Here is a 27,006-nt window from a genome sequence, read left to right as displayed (position 1 = left end):
AGAGCCTTTTTTTAAGTAGGTTCTCCTATTTCTCCATTATACAGGTGAGGAAATTGAGATGCTGAGAAACTAAGTAGTGAGCCAAAGTTCTCATAGCTAGTGGCAGAGCTGGCTAGTTGATTCTGGAACTTTCGCTCTTTACCCTTCTGATATAGTGGCTTTGTTGAATCAGCCAAGCTTCGAATATTATTCCAATTATTGGGATGGATTTATTATATTAAGAACAAGAATGTTCTTTAAAAAATTGTGTAGAACTATTGTCCAATCAAGAAATAAAAAAAGAACTGTGGGCATCAAACCAAGGCCCCTGTTTTAGCAGCAGCACCCTTTGGCCCAGAACAGCTCTTTTTTTTTTTTTAAAGATTTCATTTATGTATTCATGAGAGACACAGAGAGAGAGGCAGAGAAATAGGCAGAGGGAGAAGCAGGCTCCATGCCAGGAGACTGATGTGGGACTCGGTTCCGGGACTCCAGGATCACGCCCTGAGCCGAAGGCAGATGCTCAACTGCTGAGCCACCCAGGCATCCCAGGAACAGCTCTTTTCCAAGCAATGCATGAAGCTGCCTGTGGGAATGCTAGTTTCTGCCTCCCTCTCTCCTAAAGGGGATTCATGCCTTTTTTTTTTTCAATTTTACAGATTGTTCCAAACTCTTCTCAAGTTATTAAATACCATAACATCCTGTGGAAAACTGATTGAGGAATGTGACTAATCTCACAGCATAGAGTGCCCGGGGCCCTGGGAGGTTTGCAGCCACTGGCCCTGGGATGAATCAAACCACAGGGAGCAGGCTGTGAAGAGGCAGCAGGAGGTGGGCTGAGCACATCTTCCAGGGATTGAACAAATCTGCCTTTTTCAAGCTCTTATAGGGTACTTTTGCCTGGCTTCTCTTCTTATTGTGAACGTGACTCTCAGAATCATGGAAATTCTTAGAAATCCAAGCAGTGGCAGCCTGCCCACTGGTTGGTCTATAATACCCAAAGTAACTAACAGGATTTCTCCTGATTGCCAAAGAAGTTTTTAACGGCAAAGAAGCAAAGGAGAAGAAAGGGGAAACATCAGCAGATAGCATTTATGCACAGCAACTTCTGACCTTGGTGAATTTTCTATAGAAAATACATAATTTGACTTAAAAACAATTAACATCTAACAGATAAAAAAAAACAAATAAACACCATATGCTGTTGTTGATAGCAAGGGTAATTTTAATGGAAATGTCTTAGGTACAAGCAAATATTCACAGCTTGCTAAAATGCCAAGGTTCCAATGTAAGTTTCTGAGACTTTTTCTCCCTCTACATACAAGCCCACAGTCTGTGTTCAGTTATGGGGGGGGGGGGCAGCTGGTACAGAGATGCCAATAGGAGTTTCACTCTTAGCGAAGATGGGCACAGAGCACACATCTGACATCTGAAACCACCAGATTCACTCAACATTTACCCTCTTCTTGTAAAAGCTATACAGTGAGGCTATATAGTCTTCTGGTTATTTCCTGAGTACCTTGAACCTATCTTCACAATCCAGGTCTTTTCCATCCCACTTCTTCTACCTGAAAATCATTTCCCCCCTATTTAAACTCATCCTTCGTTCAAGGACTAGAGAGGATTAAATCATAGAGCCTTAAAAAAAAAAAAAAAAAAAAAAAAAAAGACTGAGGTCAGTGCCCAAATCCTACCAATTTCCCTGAGTCTTGGTTTGTGATTAAACTCTGAAGGTCCCATTCAAGAGAGGGGTGTAAGGATAACCTATGATCTCTATTCTGACATTGACTCACACAGAGGAGAGAATGGAGGTTCAGCTTGGCTCTAGTAACATCGCAATGTCAGTAGGCATGCAGGCTCTAGGGGCAGCCTGCCTGGGTGCCTATCTCCACAGCACTACTTTGGAACTGAGTCATAGGAAGAGCCTGGGAGAGCAGAGTGGAAACCTTTGTTCCAGCTGTTCCTCAACTGTGTGATTTCCAGCAGACTAACCATGCTGCCTCTCGGTTGCCTCCCTAGTAAAATAAGGTTGATAATGTCTCCCTCATGGTGTTGCTCTGAATATTAAATCAAAGCCCTGTTCAAGTGGCTGCTACACAGCAGATGCTTAGGAAATGCAAGTTCTCTCCTGCCCTTCCACTTCTTGTCAGCAATACTGTGAAATATATGAATGTGTGGGAAATAATGCCTTTTTTGGTCATTTCTTGGCCAAAACTAGCACTAGTATTTAGGATAGTATGAGGGACAGGAAGTTGACCTTTCTTAGTAGGTGAATCATTTACTATAGGGTTCTAACAGTCAATGCCCCACTGCTGGATGTATATGTTTCATAGATGTTTATCCTGAAGTTATAGAACTGTCAAATCTTAGAATGGAAGGACCATAGAGTTAGGGACCAACTTGCTTTTCCATTTACTCTCTCTACCTGTTGTAAATGCTATACAGTGAGGCCATATAGTCTTCTGGTTATTTACTAAGTGTACCTTGAATCTATCTTCACAGTTCAGGTCTTTACCATCCCAGTAATCTATCCGGAAATCACTTCCCCCATTTTTATTTATTTTTATTTTTTTATAAGGTTTTATTTATTTATTTATTCATGAGAGACACACAGAGACGCAGAGTCATAGGCAGAGGGAGAAGCAGGCTCCCTGCGGGGAGCCTAATGTGGGCCTCAATCACAGCTGGGATCACAACCCAAGCCAAAGGCAGATGCTCAGTCACTGAGACACCCAGGTGCCCCGCTGCCCCCATTTTTAAACTAAGGCAAACTCATCCTTCATTCAAGGGCTAGGTAGGTTTAAAAAACAAAACAAAACTGGGGTGCCTAGGTGGTTCAATCAGTTCAGCATCCTGGGATCCAGCCCTATGTGGGGCTCTTTGCTCAGTGGGGAGCCTGCTTCTCCTTCTCCCTCTGCCTGCCACTTCCCCTGCTTATGCAGTCTCTCCTGCTTGCTCTCTCTCTGTCAAATAAGTAAAATTTTCAAAATAAATAAAGAAAATAAATGAAAAAACAAAGCAAAAGCCTCCTTATATGACTTTCACAGCTTTTCCTAGCAAAGATTTGATCTCTCTCCTCTGAATTTCTGCAGTTCCTACTACATTGGTATTTCTCACTTGCTTCCTTGACTTCTGGTTATCTGTACCCAATCTCCTCTTCCCTGCTGGCCTGCATGCTCCTAGAGGGCAAGGTCACTACCTACTACTTCATTATATCCTTGGCTACTTAGCTTAGAAGCTGGAAAAGCAGAGATTCACTGCATAGTCAATGATTAATTTGCATTAATTAATGTCTGCACTTACAGATGAATACTTAACCATTAGAATCAAGTCTAATGAGGGACTTTTCCTTTATACAGTTGTGATCCACATGGATCAGTGATTTCTGATATCTATTTTTCTTTCCTAGAAATCATCACAAAACTGGGATAAAAGGCTAAGTATTGACTCTTCGCTCCCAAGTGGCTTTGCTAGTCCTACAGATGAACTACCTCCAACTCGTATCAAGGAAAGTCACATTTTGGAAGGCCTAAGAAAGCTACAGAAGCGAAGAGTGTTACTTGAACCTCCATCAGTGATAACCAAATGGGGTTATAAAGATTGCATGAACTCCAATGAAGGAATATATTCTCCAGGAATTAAGAGTAACAGCCTCAAGGAATACCCCCCCTGCAAACCAGCTGACATGAGGAGCCCCTGCAAGGAGCCCCATGAGGCATTTGTTTATGACACAGATTCCCATGATGATGCTGATGAGGACTCTTCCTCCTTAGCATTGCTCCAGGCAGCTCCAAGCCAGAGCTGCAGGCTGCACAGTCGTAAATTAACCCACAGTGTTTCTGACAGCCTGTTTGGCTGGGAGCTGAATAGAAAACACTTCTCAGAAGGCATGTCCTCAGTTTACCCCAGGGAAAGGCCTAAAAAGCTGACTAGTAGTGCCAGCAACTGCCCCTTGGAGAGGAAGCTATACCCAAGTGTGCAGCCACCTCAGGTACAGAGAGAGAGGGAGCCACGTGGCCTGGGCCGTGTGGCTCTCAGTCTCCAGTTTTCAGACACCGATGACAATGAAGCCCTCGATGAATTGCACATAGGTAGCAGTGACGAGAAAAGCCCTTCAGACTTGTCACTGACCGCTGACACTGACAAGTCCATGGAGAACCTGGACATCATGGGATTTGGAAAATCTCAACTTGGGTCTCCTGATGAGGAGGAAAAACAAGTACCCATCCCCCTAGAGAGTAGGCCAAAGACATTTAGCTTCATTAAGCAGCAAAGGGTTGTAAAAAGGACTTCTTCAGAAGAATGCATTACTGTCATATTTGATGCGGAAGATGGAGAGCCCATTGAATTCAGCTCTCACCAGACTGGCATTGTCACTGTTACCAGAAATGAAATTTCCATCAATCAGGCCCCTACTGGACCCAAGGCAGAACACGCTGAACTTTTACCTCAGGGAATTGGTCATCTACCGACAGCAGCTGCTGCAAGAGACTACACTTTCTTAAAGAGACCTGAAGAGGAGATGGAGAAAAACATTCCAAAAGATGATGTAGATAAGGTTGCTGTGGTACCCAGTGGCTCTTTCAGCCCCAGGACAGTCACACAAAGTACTCAGCAACAAAGACCGGCCAAATCAACACTCAATTTGTCATGCCAGAGTAACTCTAGGTCTTCAGTGTCCATGGGTATCTATCAAAAGCAAAGTCTGACAAAAATCCCTGCCAGGGGCAAGTCTTCACCTCAGAAATCAAAAATCATGGAGCCTGAGGCCACCTCGAGAATCCCCTCATCTGACCTAGTGTCTCTTGAAAAATCACCAGCTTTAGCTCCTGGGAAACTTTCACGGTTTAAGAAGACTGAGAGCCCAGCACCCCTTTTTGATTTGCGGCCAGATCCACACATTCCAAAACACCCCAGCCAACTGCCTCATGGTCCCAAACTATCCAGCAGAAAGGATTGGGCCCCATGCTCCAAGAGTCAGATTCCTCCATTGCAGTTACTGCCACGGCCCCTCATTGAGCCTAGCGACGATATAGGATCCCCAATGAGGGATAAACACCGTGACTCTGTGCTGGAGGCTGGGGTGAAGTCACCGTCCCCCCCGCCCCCTCCAGACAGGGCAGGCTCCCTTCTCATCCAGCCCAGTTATGACTACTTGCCGCCACCCTCATCGGCCAAGCCGGAAACCAGAGTCCCCAGTGAAACAGCAAGGACCATCCTCAAATCCCCCCCTCTGAAAGGATCCTCTGCTCCTATTATTTCTTCTAATCCTGTCATGGCTGGGGAAGTGCTGGGGAAGAAATCTTCTGTGGCCTTCAGAAAGCCTGTTTTCACTCACCCTCTGCCGTCCACAGAAACAGTGACTCAAACCAGATGTTCTGCTCATCCCCCCTCCAGTTCATTTGCCATGATGGCTCCAGGGCCCCCAAAGGTCTCTCCAAAGAGAGACCAAAAACCCAAAACCCCACCTCACCAAACACTTGGGACCACACAAACAGACACTGGGTTACGGACTCCCAAGAACTGTCCTTCCACCCATGAGCCCCTGGAAATACTATCCTCCAAAAGTGTGTCTCCAGGAAGAAAAGGACAACTGAATGACTGTGTCCCCACATCACCCAAGCCTTCCTTGTTAGAGGTGAATGAGTCACCATCATCTCAGGTTAGCAGTCACTCATCACCACCACCCACCAAAAGCCATAACAGTCCACATGGTTGTCAAAATACTCATGAGAAAGGGCTGAAAACCCGCCTCCCAGTTGGGCTCAAAGTTCTCATGAAGTCTCCCCAGTTGCTCAGGAAAAGTTCCACGGTGCCAGGGAAACATGAAAAAGACAGTCTGAATGAAGCATCTAAAAGCTCTGTGGCCGTGAGCAGGTCCAAGCCCCAGGACTCGGGGAATCCAGTGAGGCCAGAGACCACGGCGGATGAAAGAAATGGGACTCCACTGAGTTTTCAGGCGCAAGACGGTTTGGCTGAAGGGCTTCCCCTGGACACAGCCGTGCCAGAGTCCTTGGAACACAGCATCCCTGGGGCCGATGGAAAAGATGAGGTCGAAAACAGGTCTGTGAAAAGATCCCTTTCCTCCAATAAGCCCCACCTGAAGCCAGCCCTGGGCATGAATGGAGCCAAAGCCCGCAGCCAGAGTTTCAGCGCTCACTCAGGAGACAAGCCCCCAACGCCTCCCCTGGAAGGGCCAGGCAAGGTTCGAACTCAGATTATCACCAACACGGCCGAGAGAGGCAATTCTCTCACCCGGCAGAGTTCCTCCACGGAGGGCTCGCCCAACAAGACCCCCTGTGCCCCGATGTCCACGTCTGACGGTGTCCTGGGCGCCGGGAGGCCTCCGGGGCATCCCTCCCCCAGACAAGGCTCCCTAGGGAGTGCAGGCAGCTCCGGCAGCCAGCACAGGAGCCCAAGCAGGTTGCCTTTGAGGGTCCCTCCAAAGCCCGAAGAGCTCCTGGCCCCCTGCGGGACGGAAGCTGAGCAGGGCTATGGCCAGGGCAGGTACACCAGTGTGGCTGTCCCTGAGGAGCCCAGCAGCGACCCCTACAGATGCCCACCCACCCCAACAGACTGCCCACGAGGCCTGCAGGATACAGGGAGGACGCAGCGTCCGAACAATTTTGAAACGAGCAGGACCTCCAAGCTAGAAACTTCTGGAAGGTGTCCAGATACGTCTACAACCAGAACTGGCACTGTGAGCCCCGAAGCCCTCGTCTCACCCACAATTGAAGAAAAGGTCATGTTGTGCATTCAGGAAAATGTGGAAAGGGGCCAAGTGCAAACAAAGCCCCCCTCTGTGGAAGCAAAGCCAAAGCCTGGGCCATCCTTTGCCAGCTGGTTTGGTTTTCGGAGGAGCAGGCTTCCAGCTCTCAGTAGCAGGAAAATGGATGTGTCTAAAACCAAGGTGGAAAAAAAAGATGCAAAAGGTTTGGGGTTTGGAAACAAACAACTAAAATCGGAGAAAAAGAAAGAGAAAAAGAAGCCTGAGCCACAGTGTAAAATAGAAAATGAGCTTACCAGGAACGCCAAGTTGGCAGAGGGTCCAGACAATAGTTTACAAAACAAAAATAATCTGAAAGCACCACAGGACATGTACGACCAAATGAAGTTGGAACCAAGAAATCGCCCCAGCCCTGTTGCGTGTTCAACAAAAGATACGTTTATGACGGAACTTTTGAACAGGTAATGTGTTGGCGGGGGGGGGGGGGGGGGGGGGGCGATAGCAAGGGGTCTCCCCCAGTCCCCCCCACCCAGAACAAGGAGAGCTGTTGACTTGCCGCACATTTAGTCCCAGTCAAGCATGTTTCCATACAAACAGAAATACAGAGTAGCAGTCTTTTCTACATTAGCCAGAATTTAAACAATGAAATAAAAGTTAGCAATAAAATGATAATTTAGTCCATGTTACTTTGTTAACCAAACCAATGGTCTTTGAAATTAAAGAATAGTAAGTCTTATCAAGGTTGATAGAAATTCAACCTACACGGGAACCGTGAATGTACCCACATGGCATGAAATGGAAGAAAATTACACATACATTTTAAGGTATGCCGACTTCATTGATTGTACCAAGCAAACGTATACTTAGAAACTTTGCAGAGGTAATTACATTTCCCACTGATCTTAAGCCAGACATGTATTTAGCAATCACTCTTCAGTGGCTTTTATTTGGCTCCATCCTTCCCCCACCTCACAAGCAGCTAATAAATAAATAAATAAATAAATAAATAAATAAATAAATAAATCATTGTCAAATCTAAACTGCCACACTCCTGGAATGTCAGATGAAGATGTGATCAAGGCCCCTGACAAACATTTATCACTCAAAGGTTTAAAGACAAAGAGATACAAAGAGGTTACTTTAAACATTAAAGGATCGGGAAAAGTAGAGATTGAAGAAGAGCAATGTAATTTATCAGAGGAATCACTTTCTACCTGCAGAGTTGATAAGAAAGCAGCTCAACAGACAGAAAGCGGATCAAATAATGTTTCCTGCAGGAGCGTGTTAAAGGGCAGCTCCCAGGGCTCCTGTCTCACCGGCAGCTCTGCGAGCACGCAAGGAAACCACAAGAAAAACATCAAAACCAAAGCGGATGGGGAGATACCGAAAGGCTCCCTGGTAAGTGCTCCACCCATCCCGGTTCTCCAGCGAACCTGCTTGCCTTCTTCCTATCTCTGCTGATGGAAATGTAGGAGCAAGAGATTATATTGGGGGCGGGGGAGGGGAAGGAAAGTTCCAGGGAAAGGAGAGAAAGCTGGTGACAGCTTCTCACGGGCAGGTGGCAGCGAGACTGCAAATGGGCAGCCCCGCCTGTAGCAGGACGGTGGAACCAGAGTGCAGGCAAGAGGACACTCCCCTTGTCAGGTGTCATCTTCAAACTACACTCTGGTGCAGGGAATTGGTTTTGGGGATCTCTTCCTTCATTCCCAGCAACACAAAAAGGAATGGAAATGATTCTGAAAACTAAAAGTGCTAAAGGAGAGAATGATGGCCACTTGGATGATTCATGTTAAGCATCGCTCCTTTTTTCTGCAAGTTCTGTGTACTAGTTCTCACCTAGACAGGTGTTAAGACTGAGAAATCTACTTTGCAACTTGACTCCCAGTTATTCAGTCTCTTCATTGTGAGGTCCAGAACTCAGGGTGTAATTTCCTTCAAAAGCTGGGTGAAAGGGCATTTTTCTATTTCCCTGGGACATGCTAGTTTCAAATAATATTTTTGTTTTAAAATTACCTTAAATTGCACTGAGTATCTTTGCATTCTTTCTGTTCTTGCATAATTGATTTGGTGATGTTCATTATTCCTTTATATAAGTTTTGAAGCACTTAAAAAAATCCCTTTTACAGAATTACTGTATCTATTTTTGTAGTGCAACAAGACAGATTGTAAGATATGATACATGCTACCATTTTCTTGGGAAAATCTGAAAGATAAAGTAATTTTACTTTTTTTTGGAATAGTTTAGAGGTGATTTTAGGAGGAATCATGATTGGCATTGTTAGCTATTAATTATTAGTTTAATTACTTATTGATGTTTAGGGTTCCTTAGAATTTCCGAGACATTCTTTAATGTGACAACAAATGCACCTTTTTCTTTCAAAGACCTCTAGTCTCTGAAGAGCTATAAAGCTTTTTTTTTTTTTTTTAATCAAACTCTTGGAAATCATATGTGAACTATATGTTCTTTGTAAAACTTTTTTTTTTCTTTTTCCCTCTTTTTTCTTCTGTGCTTCCATGGTATATCCTCCCTTCTTTGAAAACACAAATGTCCTCTGCATTACAAAAATCACAAATTATAAGCATATCTAAGGCTGCCCTTGTAGTGTCACTGAAAGGAAAGAGAGAGAATGAACGTGTGGAAATGTGCAATATGCCAGAAATTCAATCCAACTGATCTAAAACTTTGATAGCCTAGCAGAGCCCCTTATCGGAGGCACTCAGTTTAACTATGCCCCATTTAATATGGTTCTGACAGCTTAGGGTATATCTTCGCTGTACAGAAGTACCAAAAAAACAAAAAGACCCTCTGTTTGGCTTTTACAATTTCATTTTTACTTTCTTGTTACTTCCCAATGCTAAAGTAATTTCTGGGCTTTTCGTCTCTAGTCTTCAGTCTTTTTCACAGTGTACTAATAAGTGTCCTTTGGTTCCTCTAGAATATCTGCAAGAAACACTCTTATTATTGTCTGTGAAGTACAAAGATTCCTAACCACCCCCAAATACATAATCATTTGGGATATGCTAATTTTTTTCTAGTTAGCTACAAGAGAAAATTAGTCATGCTGGGAAGCTTTTCCATACAGAGGAATAATATTAACCTGGATAGTTGACCAGCCAGTCTTCTTTTTTTTTTAATGTAAAATGCAGTGGTTTTTGTTTCATCTCCATAATCATCAATGTGGAGTATACTAAAATTACTAATTTTAGAGAGGACATTGCCATGGTCTCCTCTGGGACTAGTATAAGACTAGCAGTGAAAACCTATTTATTATATGTTATCAGCCTACCCAGGAAAGAAATTAGATGCAAAATAGGATATATTCTAATACCATAGCACATTGATGGGAATGCCCATGAACCTCTTAAAATTCAGAGTTTGAGGAACTTTCTTCTACTAGGACTCAAGGCAAATTTGCTATCTGCCTATTTTAAACTGTGTTGCAAAGAATTCTTCTCATTGTAGTCACTTGGGTTAAAAACAATAGCTGCACATAATGCATTACATATCGTATGTGTTTTTTGAGTAAAGTCACTGATCAGAATCTTATATCGCTATCTCTTCCCTTTTACAGACCAAGACTATATTTCATTATGAGGGTTCTCAGGGATTTTAATTATTTTAATCTGTGGTGATTACAATACAAAGATTATTTCCATACATACAACAATGTATGTAGCAAATTTCCACTTAGTCTGCTAGTAACTGCATATCCATGTCCATTTTCAGGACTGCTAGATACATTTTAAAATATGCGTAAAAGTCCCGTTAATTCTTTGCTGAATGAAATCTTTTTCTCTTTTCAGAGCCTTAATTAGAGGCTTATGTCCCCATTTAGGCCATCATTTACAGACTACTTAGCTCTAATTTTTGTGTAATTTAGACAAGGGCCGTGTTACTTTGTACTTTTACTTAAATTATATAAAATCATTATAAGAGGGGGCAAAGGCATCCCCAGGAAAGACTGCATCCATATTAAGTAAATAAGCAAGAAAGAAATGTGCTCCATTGCAGTGTGCTAGAAGTCCTTCCTTCCCGTGGATTCAGATAATTTTGTGAAATGAAAAGTCTCAAAGGAAGGCAGCTCCAGGCTCCTATTTAACTATCACTGGACAAAATAAAAATTGTTTAACGAAATTAACAGTATTATATACCTTCATCGTGCATTGGAAAGTGATGGCCATTTCAATATGGGTATTTTAATTTAAATTACAAGTATCTTTTTACCCAGTGTCCCATAGTCTGAAAAAAAATCACATATGCTAGTAAAAAAAGCATCAAATACTATCCCATTAAAATGATACTGTGGTGATGAAATAGGATAAAATGGTACAGTAATTACACAAATTGTTATCATCTTATTAAGTTCTGCAAAATGTTATAATTTCAGCATCCTTAATTGAATAGTTCTGTTCTAAATGCTGTTTTGATGCTAATAAGAAATGTGCAGATTTTTCCCTCCTCCTGCAAATTTTTCTAAATGACTAACTTTTCTGAAGGTAATGCCTTCTGGAGTTTTCCTTCCAAAGATCACTTTCTGTCTCACTTAGGTTCATTACATTCTTTTCATTTGCAATAAACTTTGACAGCAAAATGTTGTCTTCTTGGGAAGCAATTTATGTTAGGGTGAGTCAGGGAAAAAATATAAGCAGAACTCCAAATGAAGGGTGTCCCCAAAACTCTGAAATTACATAAATATAATACATATATATATATAATTCTCCGTATATATATAATAATTCATATATTTTTGGTGAATTTTTTTTCTCTATTTCCCTCCAGGAGCCTTTGTAAGCTCCTTCCTCCCTGCCCTTTCTAATGGTAGGGGTTAGTAGAATATAATGGGCACAGTGACATTTAATGTTTTCCTGCTAGAGATTGTTATTTGGTATAGTTCTTCACTACAACTGCAGAGCCCAAAAGATGGACAAGAGTGGGAGATGCATGATTAGAAGGCACCCAAAATACTGACAACAAACTTAAACCAAAGATAAGCCTTAGTTATTGCCTGAGTTACCTGCTACTTCTCAGCAAATAGGATATTACTGACATTAATTTTTATCTGTTCCTGGTAGAACAAACAATGGCTGAGAATATTCTACATCTCTAATAACCACCATTCTTTTCTGAGCCAAATTTCTTGGTTTTGTGAACACTCCCATCTTGGTAGTGCTTCATTACATGAAGATCATCCCAATTGTCCCTATATTTGGCAAATTCTTAATCTTGAGTTGGCAGCCCCTTACCCCTAGGAAAAGTCCCACAACCTCTCACCAACATCCAGCCATGGCGTGATCAAGAGTGAAAATTAATTTTAAGTTCAGCCTATGAAAAATGTAATTAGCAAGGGGAATCTGCTGCCAAAATAAATTATGTCCCTCATTTCCATACGCAGATGGATTTTTTACATTACCATTTTGCATTGACATCTATTTGTATAAATAATTAGAGCCAACAATTATGCCATTCTAAGACACTCCCCCATTTTCCATTCCTTTGCTGATTCTTCACCCATCTTCTTCAGGTTTTCCTCTCATGGGTCATCTGCTCCTCATGGGTCATCAGCCCAGGAAAGCTGAAAGAACTAGGGGCATTTTCCCTGATAAATTCCTTTGATAAGTCCCCAGAGGCCATATTTAGCACTTGCTGATAAGCACATAAAGCCCTAGAAAAGTTCTGACAAGGAGCTAGCAGGTAGGACTATAGGATGGCTTTTTTTTTTTTCTTTCCTAAATATGATACTTGGAGAAAGATAATAGTTAAGTTCCACAGATGGGTTAGGGAACCAGAAGAGATGGGAAGCAAGGTTGTTAAACACACACACACACACACACACACACACACAGAGTCTATGAAAATTTTTGCTGTTCTTAAATAAAAATATATGGGGAAGCCTCGGTGGCTCAGTGGTTGAGCATCTGCCTTTGGCTCAGTCTGTGATCCTAGGGTCCTGGGATTGAGTCCCACATCAGGCTCCTTGCAGGGAGCCCGCTTCTCCCTCTGCCTATGCCTCTTCCTCTCTCTGTGTGTCTCTCATGTATAAATAAAATCTCATGTATAAATAAAATCTTTTAAAAAAGAATATATATATACACACACACACACACACACACACATATATATATATATATATATATATATATATATATATATATAGTTTATGTATACATGGAATACTGCCTACATATCTAACTGCCAGACACTAACAGAAAATAGCAGTTCTTGGGAAGGTCTGGAAAAGATGATGGTAACAATATGGTGCACGCTGAAAAATTTAATTACTGCAATGAATAGGGACCAGGAGTGTCCACTCTAAAACTGAAATCCTTTGTGACCTTGAAGAGATCACTAACCCCGAATGAGCCTTTTTTCCTTTATCTTTAAGATGAGAATCTTATTCTCATTATTGGATTCTTTAGTTTAGAATCTCACAGGCTGATAGGATGATTACCCCACATTCCAGCAGGTTAGCAGGGCATCCCTTCAAGTTTAAAATAAATCAACTGAGAAATGCCTGAAGGAAATCTTATTTCACGTTGCTAGTAAAGGAGAACATTAAACATGTTTTCCTAAGAGTTGGTATGAGCTGAAAATATCATGAGATTTCCTTGATTTCTCCATTAATGAGGATGGAAGGTTCACATTGGGCTGTTAATGGAAATTCAAGTGTTAGGGAATCCCTTTGTCAGTGGGTCTTTTGATAGCCTTGTCACAAACAGATCTCTGAGCTAGGCAAATCTTGGAAGGCAAATAAGTTAACATGTTAGCCTCGCTGATGCTCACGGTGCTTTTCTTCTCTGCTCTCCATAAATGTCTACTAGTGAAGTGTCCAGACTGTTGATGAAGTCTTCTCCCCACACCCCTCACCCCATTCCCTAACTCCTTTCCCCTGGATGTGCTAACAAAGAGTGAAGTGTCTGCAGAGCAGAGAACTGATGGGGGAGAAAAGTGATGAACATGGCCTCTGGATATTCAATCCTTGATCTCTCCTTGTGAGAGGTTCAGGTAGCCATCTGCATAATCTCTTGAGTCTGCCACCTTCTGGCTATCAGCACGTACAGAATAAGCACCAATTACATTCTGATATTGGAACCACAGTTATAAAATATAAATAATTGGTCTTATTCCATTAAATATGAAAATTAAAAAAAAAATAAATAAATATGAAAATTAGGTAAAAAGTCAAAAGCTAAATCTAGCTCAAGGTCAGTGTGCAACCGTATGACTTTCTATATTGAGAGTATGAAATAAGAGTTTCTTGGCATTCAGCTCAAGCCCTTGAGCACATCCACTGACAGCCTCTAATGTATGTGCCTAAGCAGAACCCCATTGCATTCAGTGCACAGTTCACATCATTATCATTGGCTGCCCAGGTGACCGATGAGGATGTATTTTAAAAGAGCTTTTTAGGGTCATTCTACCAAGGACCACAAACTATCTTGAAATTGAGGCCAAGTCTACTGGCATAGTCAAATGGAAATTTGAGAAAAACAAAGTTCCCCCAAATGAACACAAATCTGGAATCAATTTTGTTAAGTTGAGAATCCCGGCTCCACTACTTTGGCAATTACTTGTCTGTCTTCAGGAGGAGGAGGCTAACAATAACACCTACCCATGTTCTCAGGATTTTGAGATCACAGGCCTGAAGAGCTTAAACAGCATGTATTACTCCATAGTATTTCAGAGGTTGCTTTTGAATTATGGTTCATACTGGTAATATTGTCGCTACTGCTGCCCCTAGATTGAAAAGGAAGAGACATAAGTCTTAATCACAGCATTTCCACTTACAATATGTTTAAGGAAACTTGCTGGATCTCAGAATTCTCATTTGTAAAATACTGTGACTTATTCAGGTCTCTCTAGAGTTCCACTGAATGCTACCCCATTCAGCATCTTGATAGTTCAACTGAAATATAAGGGGAATGTTTTTGACCTAAAAACTCAATAAAAATGTGTCACTGCTCTAGTTTCATAAGCATACATCATAGTCACCTTATGTTTCATCATGGCAAGAACAAAAAAAGAATCATTTTCTTAGAGAGTTACATTCCAGGAAAGGGTCAGGAGATCTAAGTATATTTCTCTCTTTTTATTAAAATAACTTGTGGTAGAAGTCACTGTCTCTGGAGGAATTATATCTCCTTTGACTTTAATTTTTCCTAACAGCTCTGTTACTGACTTTATTAAGTATTAAAAGCCAAAGCTATATCTTTAAAATCTTACGAAGAATTATGTATCCTGTAAATCTTCATTTTGAGATCTGGGGTTATATTTCTAAAAATATGCTCTTGCTCTTGTAATTAAAACTTATGATAAAGCCAAGTAATAGAGTAGGGGAAAGTGGAATGAAGAAGACCTCAATCTATATATCTATATTTACCTATCTACGTATATGTATGCACATGCTCACTCACGCATACCCACATTTGTTACAGAATGAACCATCATTCTGAGGATTGTGGAGAATCTATTTAATATTATAAATAAGAACTTATAGTATTTTCTTGTTGCTGCAGATAAAAGAAGCAAGTGAAAACCTGCAAGAGGATGAAGATACAATTGCTGATTCCACATTTCAGAGCCACATAATAGGTAAACATTCATGTCTTGGTACATCTTTATGGGTGATGCATTCTGAATATGACCTTCTTTCAGACACAATGTGTTCCTATAGATCATGTCTCATGCCTAGCGTCTATGAGGACTGGGCCTTAACTTCTTGTTTTAAAACAGATTTTATCTATCTATCTATCTATCTATCTATCTATCTATCTATCCATCCATCCATCTATTTAACTGAGAGAGAGAGAGGGCAAGATGGGCAAAAGGAGAAGAGAATCTCAGGCAGACTCCATGCTGAGCACAGAGAGCCCAAGGAGGGGCTCAATCTCATGACCCTAAGATTATGATTTGAGCTGAAACCAAGACTCAGATGCTTAACCAACTGAGCCACCCAGGCATCTCTAGTACTGGGTCTTAACTTCTCGAGCATGGTTGCTTTTATATTCTCAGATATTGGAAGCTACCATAAAATAAATAATTCAAAACCGGACCTATAAAGAAAACATAGATGTTTTCAAAGGAACACACTGCAAACTGATGAGAAATGAGTAATTGTCACTATGAAATGAGAATAATACTGAGTGTAAATAAAAGCAATCAACTTTGAGTCCATCAAGTTTCTGTAATTGTCTCAAGAAGCATTTACACAATTACCTCTGGTTAGGAATGTGGGATGGTAGCTTTCTTAAATTGAATATTTTTTAATAAAATGTGTTTTACACAGAGAACCAAATAGATTTAGGTGCACATGTCTTTGCCTGAACTTCAAAACTCACTTTCTTCATCATTTCTGTGAGAACCCTGATTATAGGTAGTCCTGTCTCTGAAATAAGTTTGATTTGTCAACTCTTTCTTAAAATTATGCATTGGCCTAGCTTAATTGGCCTAGCTAACCAAAACACACAAAAAGACTCACTGACCTTCCACTGACCTGTTTTCAGCAGGCAGGAGGGAGCTGGTGATGGAGTAGTTGTCTGTGACTGTGATCCTTGTCAGGTGATGGAAGAGGTGATAACTTTAACTGTTCTGGGCCACTGTGGATGATTGCTGAATTAGTTTTTGCCCAGGCTCTAAGAATAGCTGTGCATGTAAGGATGATGATTATTTAGTGTTACACAGGATACCAAGGCATGATAGAATAATCTCTACCCATCGCATTTGGGTCTAGTAGTTAATAGCCAATATCACATCCTAGGGCATGATAGCCCTCCAGATATCTGGTTTCTGGTATGGTGAGTATCCACTGCTCTTTTACCTCCAACTGCCAGCTATAAGCATCTCACCACTTTTAGGGCCATGTTGGTACACTCTGTGCCTGGTTTTCTCACATACCCAGAAGTCTTCTGTACACTCTAATTTACAGTTTATCTCGGAGAGTTATTGTACCCCCACAGCTTAATGAGACTGGCACACCATTATTATTCTTTTCATTTGTAATTGAGGATACAAAAACCTTACCAAACAGCTGAATGAGTGCAGTCTGAAAAAGATTATTATTCCAAAAAGACATCCTTTATTATAGTTGTCAATGTAAAATGCTTAAATTGGTATCAGTTCTGTGTAGTTAGCTAATATGCAAGTTAAATATGTTTAACATCCTTCAAACATGACACTATGTAAAGCCCTGCTGAATCATCATTTTACCATAATGAGGGGTTCTTGGGCCTATAAAGTAACATATAGAAAGTTAGAGGCTGATTTTTTTTTTGGAAAGAACTACAGTAATCTAACTATGCTTTAATAGACTTGCAGTTTCTTAGATTTGCATTGTTCAACATGATGGCTGGCCATGGGTAGCTATTTCAGGTTCAATTTAAATGAATTAAAACTAGGTTAAATAAATAAATAAATAAATAAATAAATAAATAAATAAATAAAAATAAAACTAGGTAAATTTAGAATTCAGTTCCTCCATTGGACTAGCCACATTTCAAGTACTCAGCAGCCACATACCCAGTGTTGTCTCTATGAGCATTTCCATCGCATACAATGTTCTGATGGAATGTGCTGGTTTAGATTTCTCTCATGGAAGTAAATTTGGACCATGTTTCTGACAGAGGCCTGAGTTGATCTGCACATAGTGCAGATTTATCTCCTCACACTAGGAGAGAACTGTATGATAAACTGCTATTGGCTATAAGTATAACAACAACAACAAAATTGAATAGCCATTATACATAAATAATAGTCATTTAATCATCTTACACAATTAAAAATCTGGAGGAAGGTAAACAGGAAAGAAGGCTAGTAGCTCAATGATGTCATCAAAAGCCCTGGCTTTTTGTCCTTATATCTGTTGCCTCTGGTTTTAGATTGCTTTCTGCCACTCTAAGCATTCCATTTACCTTCAAGGCATAAAATATAAAGATAGAGTAGAAGCTCCTTCAGAATCCACCCCATAGACTCCATCTTACATGAAAACCAGATCATAAAACCAATCCTAGCTGTGTAGTATACTGGGGAAGTCAGTATGTTGATTCTATTTATTGTATGAGGTAGCAGAGAGAACGGAGTTGGGACTATCCCTGGATTAACCAATCAATAAAATTGCCACAACCAACCTTCTAAAAGCTTCATCCATTTCAAGACTGAATAAGACACAACAGATCAAGTAGTTATTTCTCTTTATTGCAGAAGAATGACTGAGAATATATTTTTAGCGCCCTGATAAACCAATATTCTTCATTTCGTCTAAACTGAGTGTTGTCACATAGCCTCACAATATTATATAACCATAGAATATTTTCACTCATGGCAACTGAGCAAATCTAAATATGTTATCCTTCTAACCAAGTACCAGCTAATGTCTTTGACAAAGAAGAATAATCAGAAAATTTGTGAACCTGAATGTCTGCATTTCTATGGTTAAGGATAATCATATTGGTTAATCAAAATGTTATGAGTTAATTACAAGACAAGATATTGTTAACGAAGCATGCTCATATTGAATTTCAAGATTCATGAATTAAGTAAAATAATACAACTGGATTTTTTTTCTTTAAAATCACCCTAATAAATGTTAGACTTCCATGTTAATGAGCAACAAGAAAATGACTAGTCTAGCCTAATGGAAATGTTAACACAAATGATCACAATCCCCATATTTCTAATTGTTCTTTCTTGGTATTTAACTGTAATAGGTTCACCCTATGTATCATATTAATTATCTAATAGGATTAAATGATCAGTGGGAATTCAAATAATACTGTTTCATATTAAAAACACCAGCCAGTGGTAGCAGCAAAAATAATCATCTAAGCGGAGGCAGAGGATCCAGAAATTCCTATAAAGACAAGAAAATGTCTTTTGAGGAGTTGGAGGAAGAATCCAAGCAGAATTGAATGATATCCAAGAAGTCAAGGTTCATGGTAAACTCTAGTGAAGCAAAGGATACATGTTATTTCCTTCAAATTTTAAAGAATTGTGAAGAACAATCTGTCCAGTAGCCCAATGGGCAAATATCTCAGTGTCCCAGAGCGATACGAAATCTCTTTACTCTCCCCCTGTTGGCTGGGTGTCTTCTTAGTCTCTTTTTGTTTGTTTGTTTTTTTAAAGATTTTATTTATTTATTAATGAAAGACACAGAGAGAGAGGCAGAGACATAGGCAGAGGAGAAGCAGGCTCCCTGTGGGGATCCCTGTGTGGGACTTGATCCTGGGAGTCCAAGATCACACCTTGAGCCACAGGCAGACGCTCAACCAATGAGCCACTGTAGCGTCCCTTCTTAGTGTCTTTTAAAGAAATCCTTCTGCTCCTATCATCAGGGGAGAGCATGATGAAGGCCTGGTCTAACCCTGAATCTAGCTTTCTTTTGGGTAGTTCTAGGTAGTTGTGTTGGTACTCCCTGACACATCTAAGAAATTACTTCTAAGGGATCTTTACCTTGTCCTCCTTTTTCCATTCTTCCCCAAACTGGGCTAGGCCAGCAGCTAATATATAATGCAGGAGAATAACAGGTGCTCAATAAGGACCCCCCTTTAGGCTTTCTTATCAGATCATATACCAGTTTATCCATTTCCCAAGGCATTTTATTTCCTATTCCCTGTTCTCTCCTAGACTTTAGCTAGCTAATCTGGTAAACTAATTCACATTGGTGGAGCAGTAGATTAAACAGGTATTTTTTTCACATCACAAATTTGCATTGTAACAAAAACTCAAGAAAAGTTTTACCTCTAGTTAAGAGGAACTCTTGAAACGTTTATTCAAATATCAGGCACTAACATCACTAACATCATTATAGGGGGAAGAAGAAAGGACAGAATCAACCTGCCTTCAGACATAAATAGCACGAGAAGCAGTGCCAGAGAGGAGAAGTTATTTTGTCATATAACCCAGCTTTTGAGAGATAGCCTGCCTGAAAGCTAAGAAGTGGGACAAAGCTGTCTTGCGCCAAATAGAGGATTCACATAGCCAAGTACAATCACCATTTCACATCAATGTAATACATAGACCTTGTTCTCCTAACTTTTTCTCACCCAACCATAAAGCATTGAATCCACATAGCATTGTGTCCAGTCTGGAGTTTGATAGAGGCAGGAGGGATAAAAGAGTCACATGCCACATAGCTACTATTGTCACAAAATCTATATATCAGATTCAAATGAAAGTCATTGAATGCAGCAGCTTCCTCACCCAACAATGGAGAGAGGGCCTGGCCTAATGTCAAAATTTCTCTAAACTGTGGCTCTTAGGACAGAAAGAGAAGGTCTCACAGACTCTTGAATCAAGAACCTCAGATATATGGAGAGTAAGAATCAGGACCTGGATGTTTATCTCATATGAATGGAAGGAGCTCTGGAAACTATTTATTGTATTAATATTAATGACCTAATACAGTATGGTCAACAATTATTACCCATACATAGACTATAGAGTTTGAATTATCCAGACCACAATTATTTTAAATCCAAGACTGGATTTCCATAGTTATTAGTGCCAATAGGGTTAGGTTCAAATGGAAGTGAATGAAACCCCAAAGTACAGTGGCTTAAGTAAGAACTGAAATTTCTGGCTGTCCTGAGGACAGTCCAGAGGAAGGTGATCCAGGGTGATCAGATAGTACTAGGCTCTTCCTGTCATTTCCCTCTGGTTCATATGTTTTTCATTCCCAAGGTCACTTCATTGTTCAAGATGGCTTTTGAAAACCCATCCACTTTTTAACCAGCAGGAAGAAGTAATAAGGAAGGATATGGTTCATCCCTTCATGAACACTTCTTAGTAGTAGACCTATCTGGCCATTGGCCAGTAGTACTTAGTATATAGCATGGGAAACAGGCCAAGCAGGAGGCCATATGTCCAGAAAAAAACAAAAACAAAACCACCATGAGGTTCCCTGGAAGAAGGGAAGAAAGATTTTAGAGGACACGTAAAATGTTAGCCAACAGTTCACTGCTTACCAAGGCTACCTCCTTGGTACAAACACACAAATTTTCACCATCATTTAAGAAAACCGCAGAAAATAAATTAGAATAGTTTTTGGAAAAGATAGAATTAATCCTAAAGATTGATGCCTCGTTTTCATTTTGCATCACCTGAATGACCACTTCCTATTAGCACAGTTTACCTTGAGAACTTTTAGAGAAAGTGTACTGAACTTGGATTAGTTTGCCACCACCATATTTATGAGTAATATATACTTGGTCGCCATGAAGTATATAGAGATTCAAATAGAGCTGTGGAATATAATGCATCCAGAACTTTCCTTTCTCTAAAATGAAAACCAGGAGGGTACCAGGGCTTCCACTACTCTAGCTCCCAATCAGTTAAAGTTCTCAGTAATTATCTATCTTATTTCAAGAATATTACCAACTTCCCCCACTGAGAAAATTTGGATAAATTTAGAAATTTAATGTATATGGAATAACATTCATACTAAAAATAAAATTAAAGCATACCCCAGAAACTTGATCAGACTCCTACAGCTTTTTGAATAGAAGGCTATTGAAGTCAAATGCCGTATTTTGAATAGTGTACTGACGTGCTTAGTCTTAACTGTAGAAAGAGTGAACTATTGATGAATACAAAATGTGAGTGTGAAGTACAAACGTTCTCAATAACAACTTTAATGAATAATGTTCTGTTGACTACTAACAGACTGGCACTGAACTGAAATCTACTTACGTGATGATGCCTATGGATAAAGAATAGAATAGAGTAGTCTACATAATTCAGATTTCACATTAATGCTTCCCATGATGATGATATTTCTGCATTTCCAAACATACAAAATGACATCTAGGAGGTACTATATAGTAACAGCCTGGAAAAGAAAACTTCCACATGACTACATGGAGTACTGCCATTCGTAACTGCCGATGACAAACGCTGGGGAAGCTTTGCATCTTGCAGCTTGAAATATAAATTCCAAGTCATGAATGTAGATCCATAGAAATAGGACCATGTGGTTTCTTCTGACACAAGGACTGGAAATAGTAACATTAACTTTCACCTGTTGAATATCCATTGTGTACTAAGCCCTGTGCTTGAAACATTACATGCCATCCATATCATCCTCCTTATTTGTTTGTTCCTTTGTGGCTGGTTCTCTGATTTTGTCATCAATCAACTTGCTGCTTATACACGCTTTCTCTAATTACCAGAGATAGTCACTAGATAAGTCTTTGGTGGAGATTTGTTTGTGAACATACTAAAGCCTAGTCTATGACTCCCTTCCTCTGTTTTGGTTTGTTTTTGTTTGTTTGTTTGTTTTTACTAGAGATAGAGAAAGGTAGACTTAGAAAGTTGAAAGTATGGCTTCTTTTTCTCCCATAAAATATTTGCTTCTATAGTTTGCACCAGGGAGCTGAGTTCTATTTAGGTCAACAAGCCTATATTGAGCATCTTCTACAAGTCACGACCTGTGTTAGATGTTGAAGATATGGGATGAATGACACAGTACTCTGTGAACTGCAGTCTAGTAGGGAGACAGAAAAGCAAACAGATAATTCTGATACAAGGTTATCACAGATAAGACAGAGACACAGTCTGAATACATATGAGTGTACGGATTAGGTGTGGAGTCCAGTTTTGGTAAAGCCGGGAATGTCGGTTTTTATTTGTAAGAAAAAGACAAGCATGAGAGAATAAAATATTGAAGTTAAAAGAATCTTCCATTTATACCAATAGTTCCCAAACTTAATACACATCAGAATCCCCTGGGAAGCCTTTAAATATGCTGATGCTCAGGTCACACCCCATTACAAATCATAAGCTCTAAGGAGAGGAGCCACACACTAGTATCTTTTTAAAGATCTCCAGGTGATTCTAATGGGCAGTAAAGTTTGGGAACCACTATCCTAAGTGTTAGGATTTCATCAGCAAAGGAGACAGGGAGATGTCTTTCCACTTAAGAGCCAGAGCATAAACAAAGACCCACAGATAGAAATGTGGCATACTGCAGGGGAAAGGAGTCAGTGGAAGACCAGCTTGACTGGACTAGAGAGTAATTTTTGAGGAAATAGGTACAGATAGTTTTTGTGGAGACCATTATATATATTACATTAATATCTACTATTTTTTAAATGCTTTCTATATGCTGGCCAAAGTGTTTTATTTGTGATGCCTTGTTGTACCCTCACATCATTTGCAGGTAAGGGAAATGGGTGTCCTGAAAGGTTACATACTTTGCCCAGCAGCATGACTGGTAAGGAGTGGAACCAGCATCCAAACCCAGCTTACTCCATAGCTGTGAAGTAAATAAACTCTCAGGAATGCTAAATGGTGGCCACGTACTTTTTTGGTCACCTTGCAGGAACCACAGTTCAAGAATCCGTTTAGTAGATTACTTGGTCAGAGGTTGCAAACTCAAATAAGCCCCTGAGTGGAAGGGCGAGACAGCCCAGACATGACATACACAAGCATATATTACATGAGTGATAGGAGTTTTGAGGAATGGAAAGAATATGACTTACCCCGGGGGAGCAGCTACTTGTCAATTCCAGTTGTCATTGTAAAAGGCTGGCTGGCTCTATGTAACCAAGTCTTTCCATTTTTCACCAGAAGCCAAAAAATATAGATTTTTGTGTGACATATGATACATTTTAAAATGTGGGCTCAATTGTAAAAAGCAAATCTTCAGAGACTTTCTTTTATCTGGCAATATTTCAAATTAGAATTTCAAAGTCCTGTCCCAGAATTTCACATCTAAAAGTATAGAATATAATATAAAAGTATACATATTTTTCTCAAATGCATGGCTAGCTGCCTACAAGGAATGTGTCAGATGCATGGACAGCAACAGAGCTTGAATCTACGGTGTGGTGGAGGGTGCGGAGTGCTGTAACCAGCATTTGCCCATGGAGTATGTACCAGTCTCTGATGACCTAGGGCTGGCATGACTAGCTGTCCTAGTTTGCCTGGACTTTCTTGGTATTAGCACGGAAAGTCCCTCTGACCTGGATGACCTGGAACAGTTATCACTCTCCCTGGAACCTGGTGTGAAGGATCTAAACTGTTGACATAATGCAAGTCTAGGGCCTAAGCAGAATGAAATGTTAGATGAAAAACATCCCTTCCCCACCAGCATCGAGCTGGACCCAAAGAGCAGTGGCAGCAAACCTGAAGGAAGGTTGCAAGCATAAGCTCCTAACTCAGCCACAATTCAGTCTTAATTCTAGCTGAAGAGAGGGGGGAAAAGAGAGAAGGAAAAGAAAAAAAGTTTCTTCCAAAAATTCTACATCCTTAGCTCACTAATCCTTAGGCACTAATTCAGTCTCTGTGTCCCCTAGAATCCCCAAGCTTGAATTTTTTTAAATGTTCTGAGTTGTGCTTTTAAATACTCCAGAAAGGAAACTGGAAGAGGGAATAGTTGAAACATGAATGTCAGAATATTAATATTTTTTGAGCTAGGCAATCCTACTGCTTGAGAATATTTGAAATCTATCATAATGATAAGGTTTACAAAAAGCAGACTCAAGCTGATAGTGCTTGCAGGAATAAGATAGAACCTAACTTAGATCCTTCCTTGATGCAACCACACTGAACTTTACACATGGATAAAGTTCCAAGGAAGATTAACTCACAATAGAAAATCATTAAAAAGAGGGAGCAATAACTTCATTAGCAAGTGGCCAAAAAAAAAAAACAAAAAAAAACAAAAACAAAACAAAAAAAAAAGGGCAAGCTATAGAAGTTCTGAAAAGACTGCAGAATTGGGAATTATCCAATGGAGAATATAAAATAAAAATATTTAACATATTTAAAGTAAACACAAGTGGAAATGAATGTTAACAAAGGAACAAACAAATGAACACTACAAGATCAAAAAAGAATACAATAGAACTTCAAAAAATTAAAGCCTGTTAGTATTGATTACCACTGATTAGAGCATTATTCAGATAAAAGACAAGAGTTGAACAATTACAGATAATGTGTCGCAGAGAATCAGGGGGGGGGGGCGGAAAAAATGAAAGAGAGGGTAAAATAATTATGTAAGAGGTGATAAAATCCACAGGTATCTAATTGTAGCTCCTGAGAAAAGGAATGAAATGAGCAGGGTACTTATAATATTAAAAGAATGAATGACTAAGATTTGCAGAATTAAGGAAAGTTACCAATCCTTAGTTTCAGGAAACCAAATTATAAGCAGGATAAATAAAAGGAAATCTACCCATTAGCCTTGTGCTTTTATTTCCTTTGGATATATACCCAGAGGTGGGATTGCTGGATTGTAGGATACCTCTATTTAGGAATAAAATCTCAGGGATACCTGCACGTCCATGTTCATTGCTACATTCTTCCCAATAGCCAAGATATGGAAATTCCCTAAGTGCCTACCAACAGATGAACGGATAAAGAAATTGTGGTATGTGTGTACATAAGTGTGTGTGTGTGTGTATATATATATATATATATACACACATATATGTTGTCTTTTAGTATTCATTTTTATTTCTATCGTCTTACCATGCTGTTGTTCGGTTTGCACATTATACAAATAGAATCAACCACACTGAAAGAATTCTGTTGCGTTTGGCATTTTTAATCAACATTATTTCTGCTATGAACCTATGATGGTACATGCAGCTGCTATTCATTAATTTTCACTGCTGTATAATATTCCACAGCTTAAATATATCAAAATTTATCCTCTTTACTGTTGATAAACACTTGGATTGGTTTCCATTTTTTGCTATTATGACAATGTCGCTAGGGTCACTGTGGCATATATTCCCTGATATACTTGCCAAGAGTTTTTGAAGGGCCGTGTCTTTTAAATTTTTTGGCTAACATCCACAATAATAAATGTTTACATCATAAACCAATACAACTCTGTAGTTGTGCCTATGCATAAATATAGTCAAAATGTCATATTTTTTTTAGTATGAAAACAAAAATAACATTGAAAGTTGGCGAGTAGGGACACCTAGGTGGCTCAGCAGTTTAGCACCTGCCTTTGGCCCAGGGTGTGATCCTGGAGACCCGGGATCAAGTTCCACATTGGGCTCCTTGCATGGAGCCTGCTTCTCCCTCTGCCTGTGTCTCTGCCTCTCTCTCTGTATCTCTCATGAATAAATAAATAAAATCTTTAAAATAAAAAAGAAAGAAAGAAAGAAAGAAAGAAAGAAAGAAAGAAAGAAAGAAAGAAAGAAAGTAAGTTGGTGAGTAACATGAAATTCAGCAATGTGGTTGCCCTATGGTGAGGTAATAGCAGGAGAAGGATATAACCAAAGAGGATCACAAGACTGGCTTAAAAACACTGTTGTTAAGGTGAGTTATGGGTGTTCTTTCATGGTGATTATTTAAATGAATCTATTTGTTGTATATATTCATATATTTATAGTATGTTTCACAATTTTAAAAAAAGATAAAAGTTAATGTACCATCCAAAATGAAACACAAATATGTTTTAGCAAGTGTATCTGTGGGCTGAATGAGACCTCCATTTATCCTTCTTTTTTTTTTTTTTTTTTTTTTATTTTAATTAACTTTTATTGGTGTTCAATTAACCAACATACAGAAAAACACCCAGTGCTCATCCCGTCAAGTGTCCACCTCAGCGCCCGTCACCCATTCCCCTCCAACACCCGCCCTCCTCCCCTTCCACCACCCCTAGTTCGCTTCCCCGAGTTAGGAGTCTTTATGTTCTGTCTCCCTTCCTGATATTTCCCAACATTTCTTTTCCCTTCCTTTATGTTCCCTTTCACTATTATTCATATTCCCCAAATGAATGAGAACATACACTGTTTGTCCTTCTCCGATTGACTTATTTCACTCAGCATAATACCCTCCAGTTCCATCCACGTTGAAGCAAATGGTGGGTATTTGTCGTTTCTAATTGCTGAGTAATATTCCATTGTATACATAAACCACATCTTCTTTATCCATTCATCTTTCGATGGACACCGAGGCTCCTTCCACAGTTTGGCTATTGTGGCCATTGCTGATAGAAACATCGGGGTGCAGGTGTCCCGACGTTTCATTGCATCTGAATCTTTGGTGTAAATCCCCAACAGTGCAATTGCTGGGTCGTAGGGCAGGTCTATTTTTAACTCTTTGAGGAACCTCCACACAGTTTTCCAGAGTGGCTGCACCAGTTCACATTCCCACCAACAGTGTAAGAGGGTTCCCTTTTCTCCGCATCCTCTCCAACATTTGTTGTTTCCTGCCTTGTTAATTTTCCCCATTCTCACTGGTGTGAGGTGGTATCTCATTGTGGTTTTGATTTGTATTTCCCTGATGGCAAGTGATGCAGAGCATTTTCTCATGTGCATGTTGGCCATGTCCATGTCTTCCTCTGTGA

General features: G+C 40.0%; 1 protein-coding gene across 9 annotated transcripts in view; it reads left to right on the top strand.

The window, feature by feature from the left end:
- Positions 1-27,006, top strand: part of NCKAP5 (NCK associated protein 5) — a 947,236-nt gene that overhangs the window by 836,474 nt on the left and 83,756 nt on the right. For all 9 annotated transcript variants that reach the window (XM_041739534.1, XM_041739539.1, XM_041739533.1 and 6 more), the window contains 3 exons: positions 3,389-7,167; positions 7,927-8,104; positions 15,221-15,296. In XM_041739534.1, the coding sequence (XP_041595468.1) occupies positions 3,389-7,167; positions 7,927-8,104; positions 15,221-15,296 (4,033 nt within the window). The remainder of the gene's footprint in view (positions 1-3,388; positions 7,168-7,926; positions 8,105-15,220; positions 15,297-27,006) is intronic.

The sequence above is a fragment of the Vulpes lagopus genome, chromosome 24 (genome assembly GCF_018345385.1).
Source record: "Vulpes lagopus strain Blue_001 chromosome 24, ASM1834538v1, whole genome shotgun sequence".
Taxonomy (NCBI): domain Eukaryota; kingdom Metazoa; phylum Chordata; class Mammalia; order Carnivora; family Canidae; genus Vulpes; species Vulpes lagopus.
The sequence above is the reverse complement of the archived record's forward strand: the minus strand, read 5'-3'. Positions and strand labels throughout refer to the sequence as shown.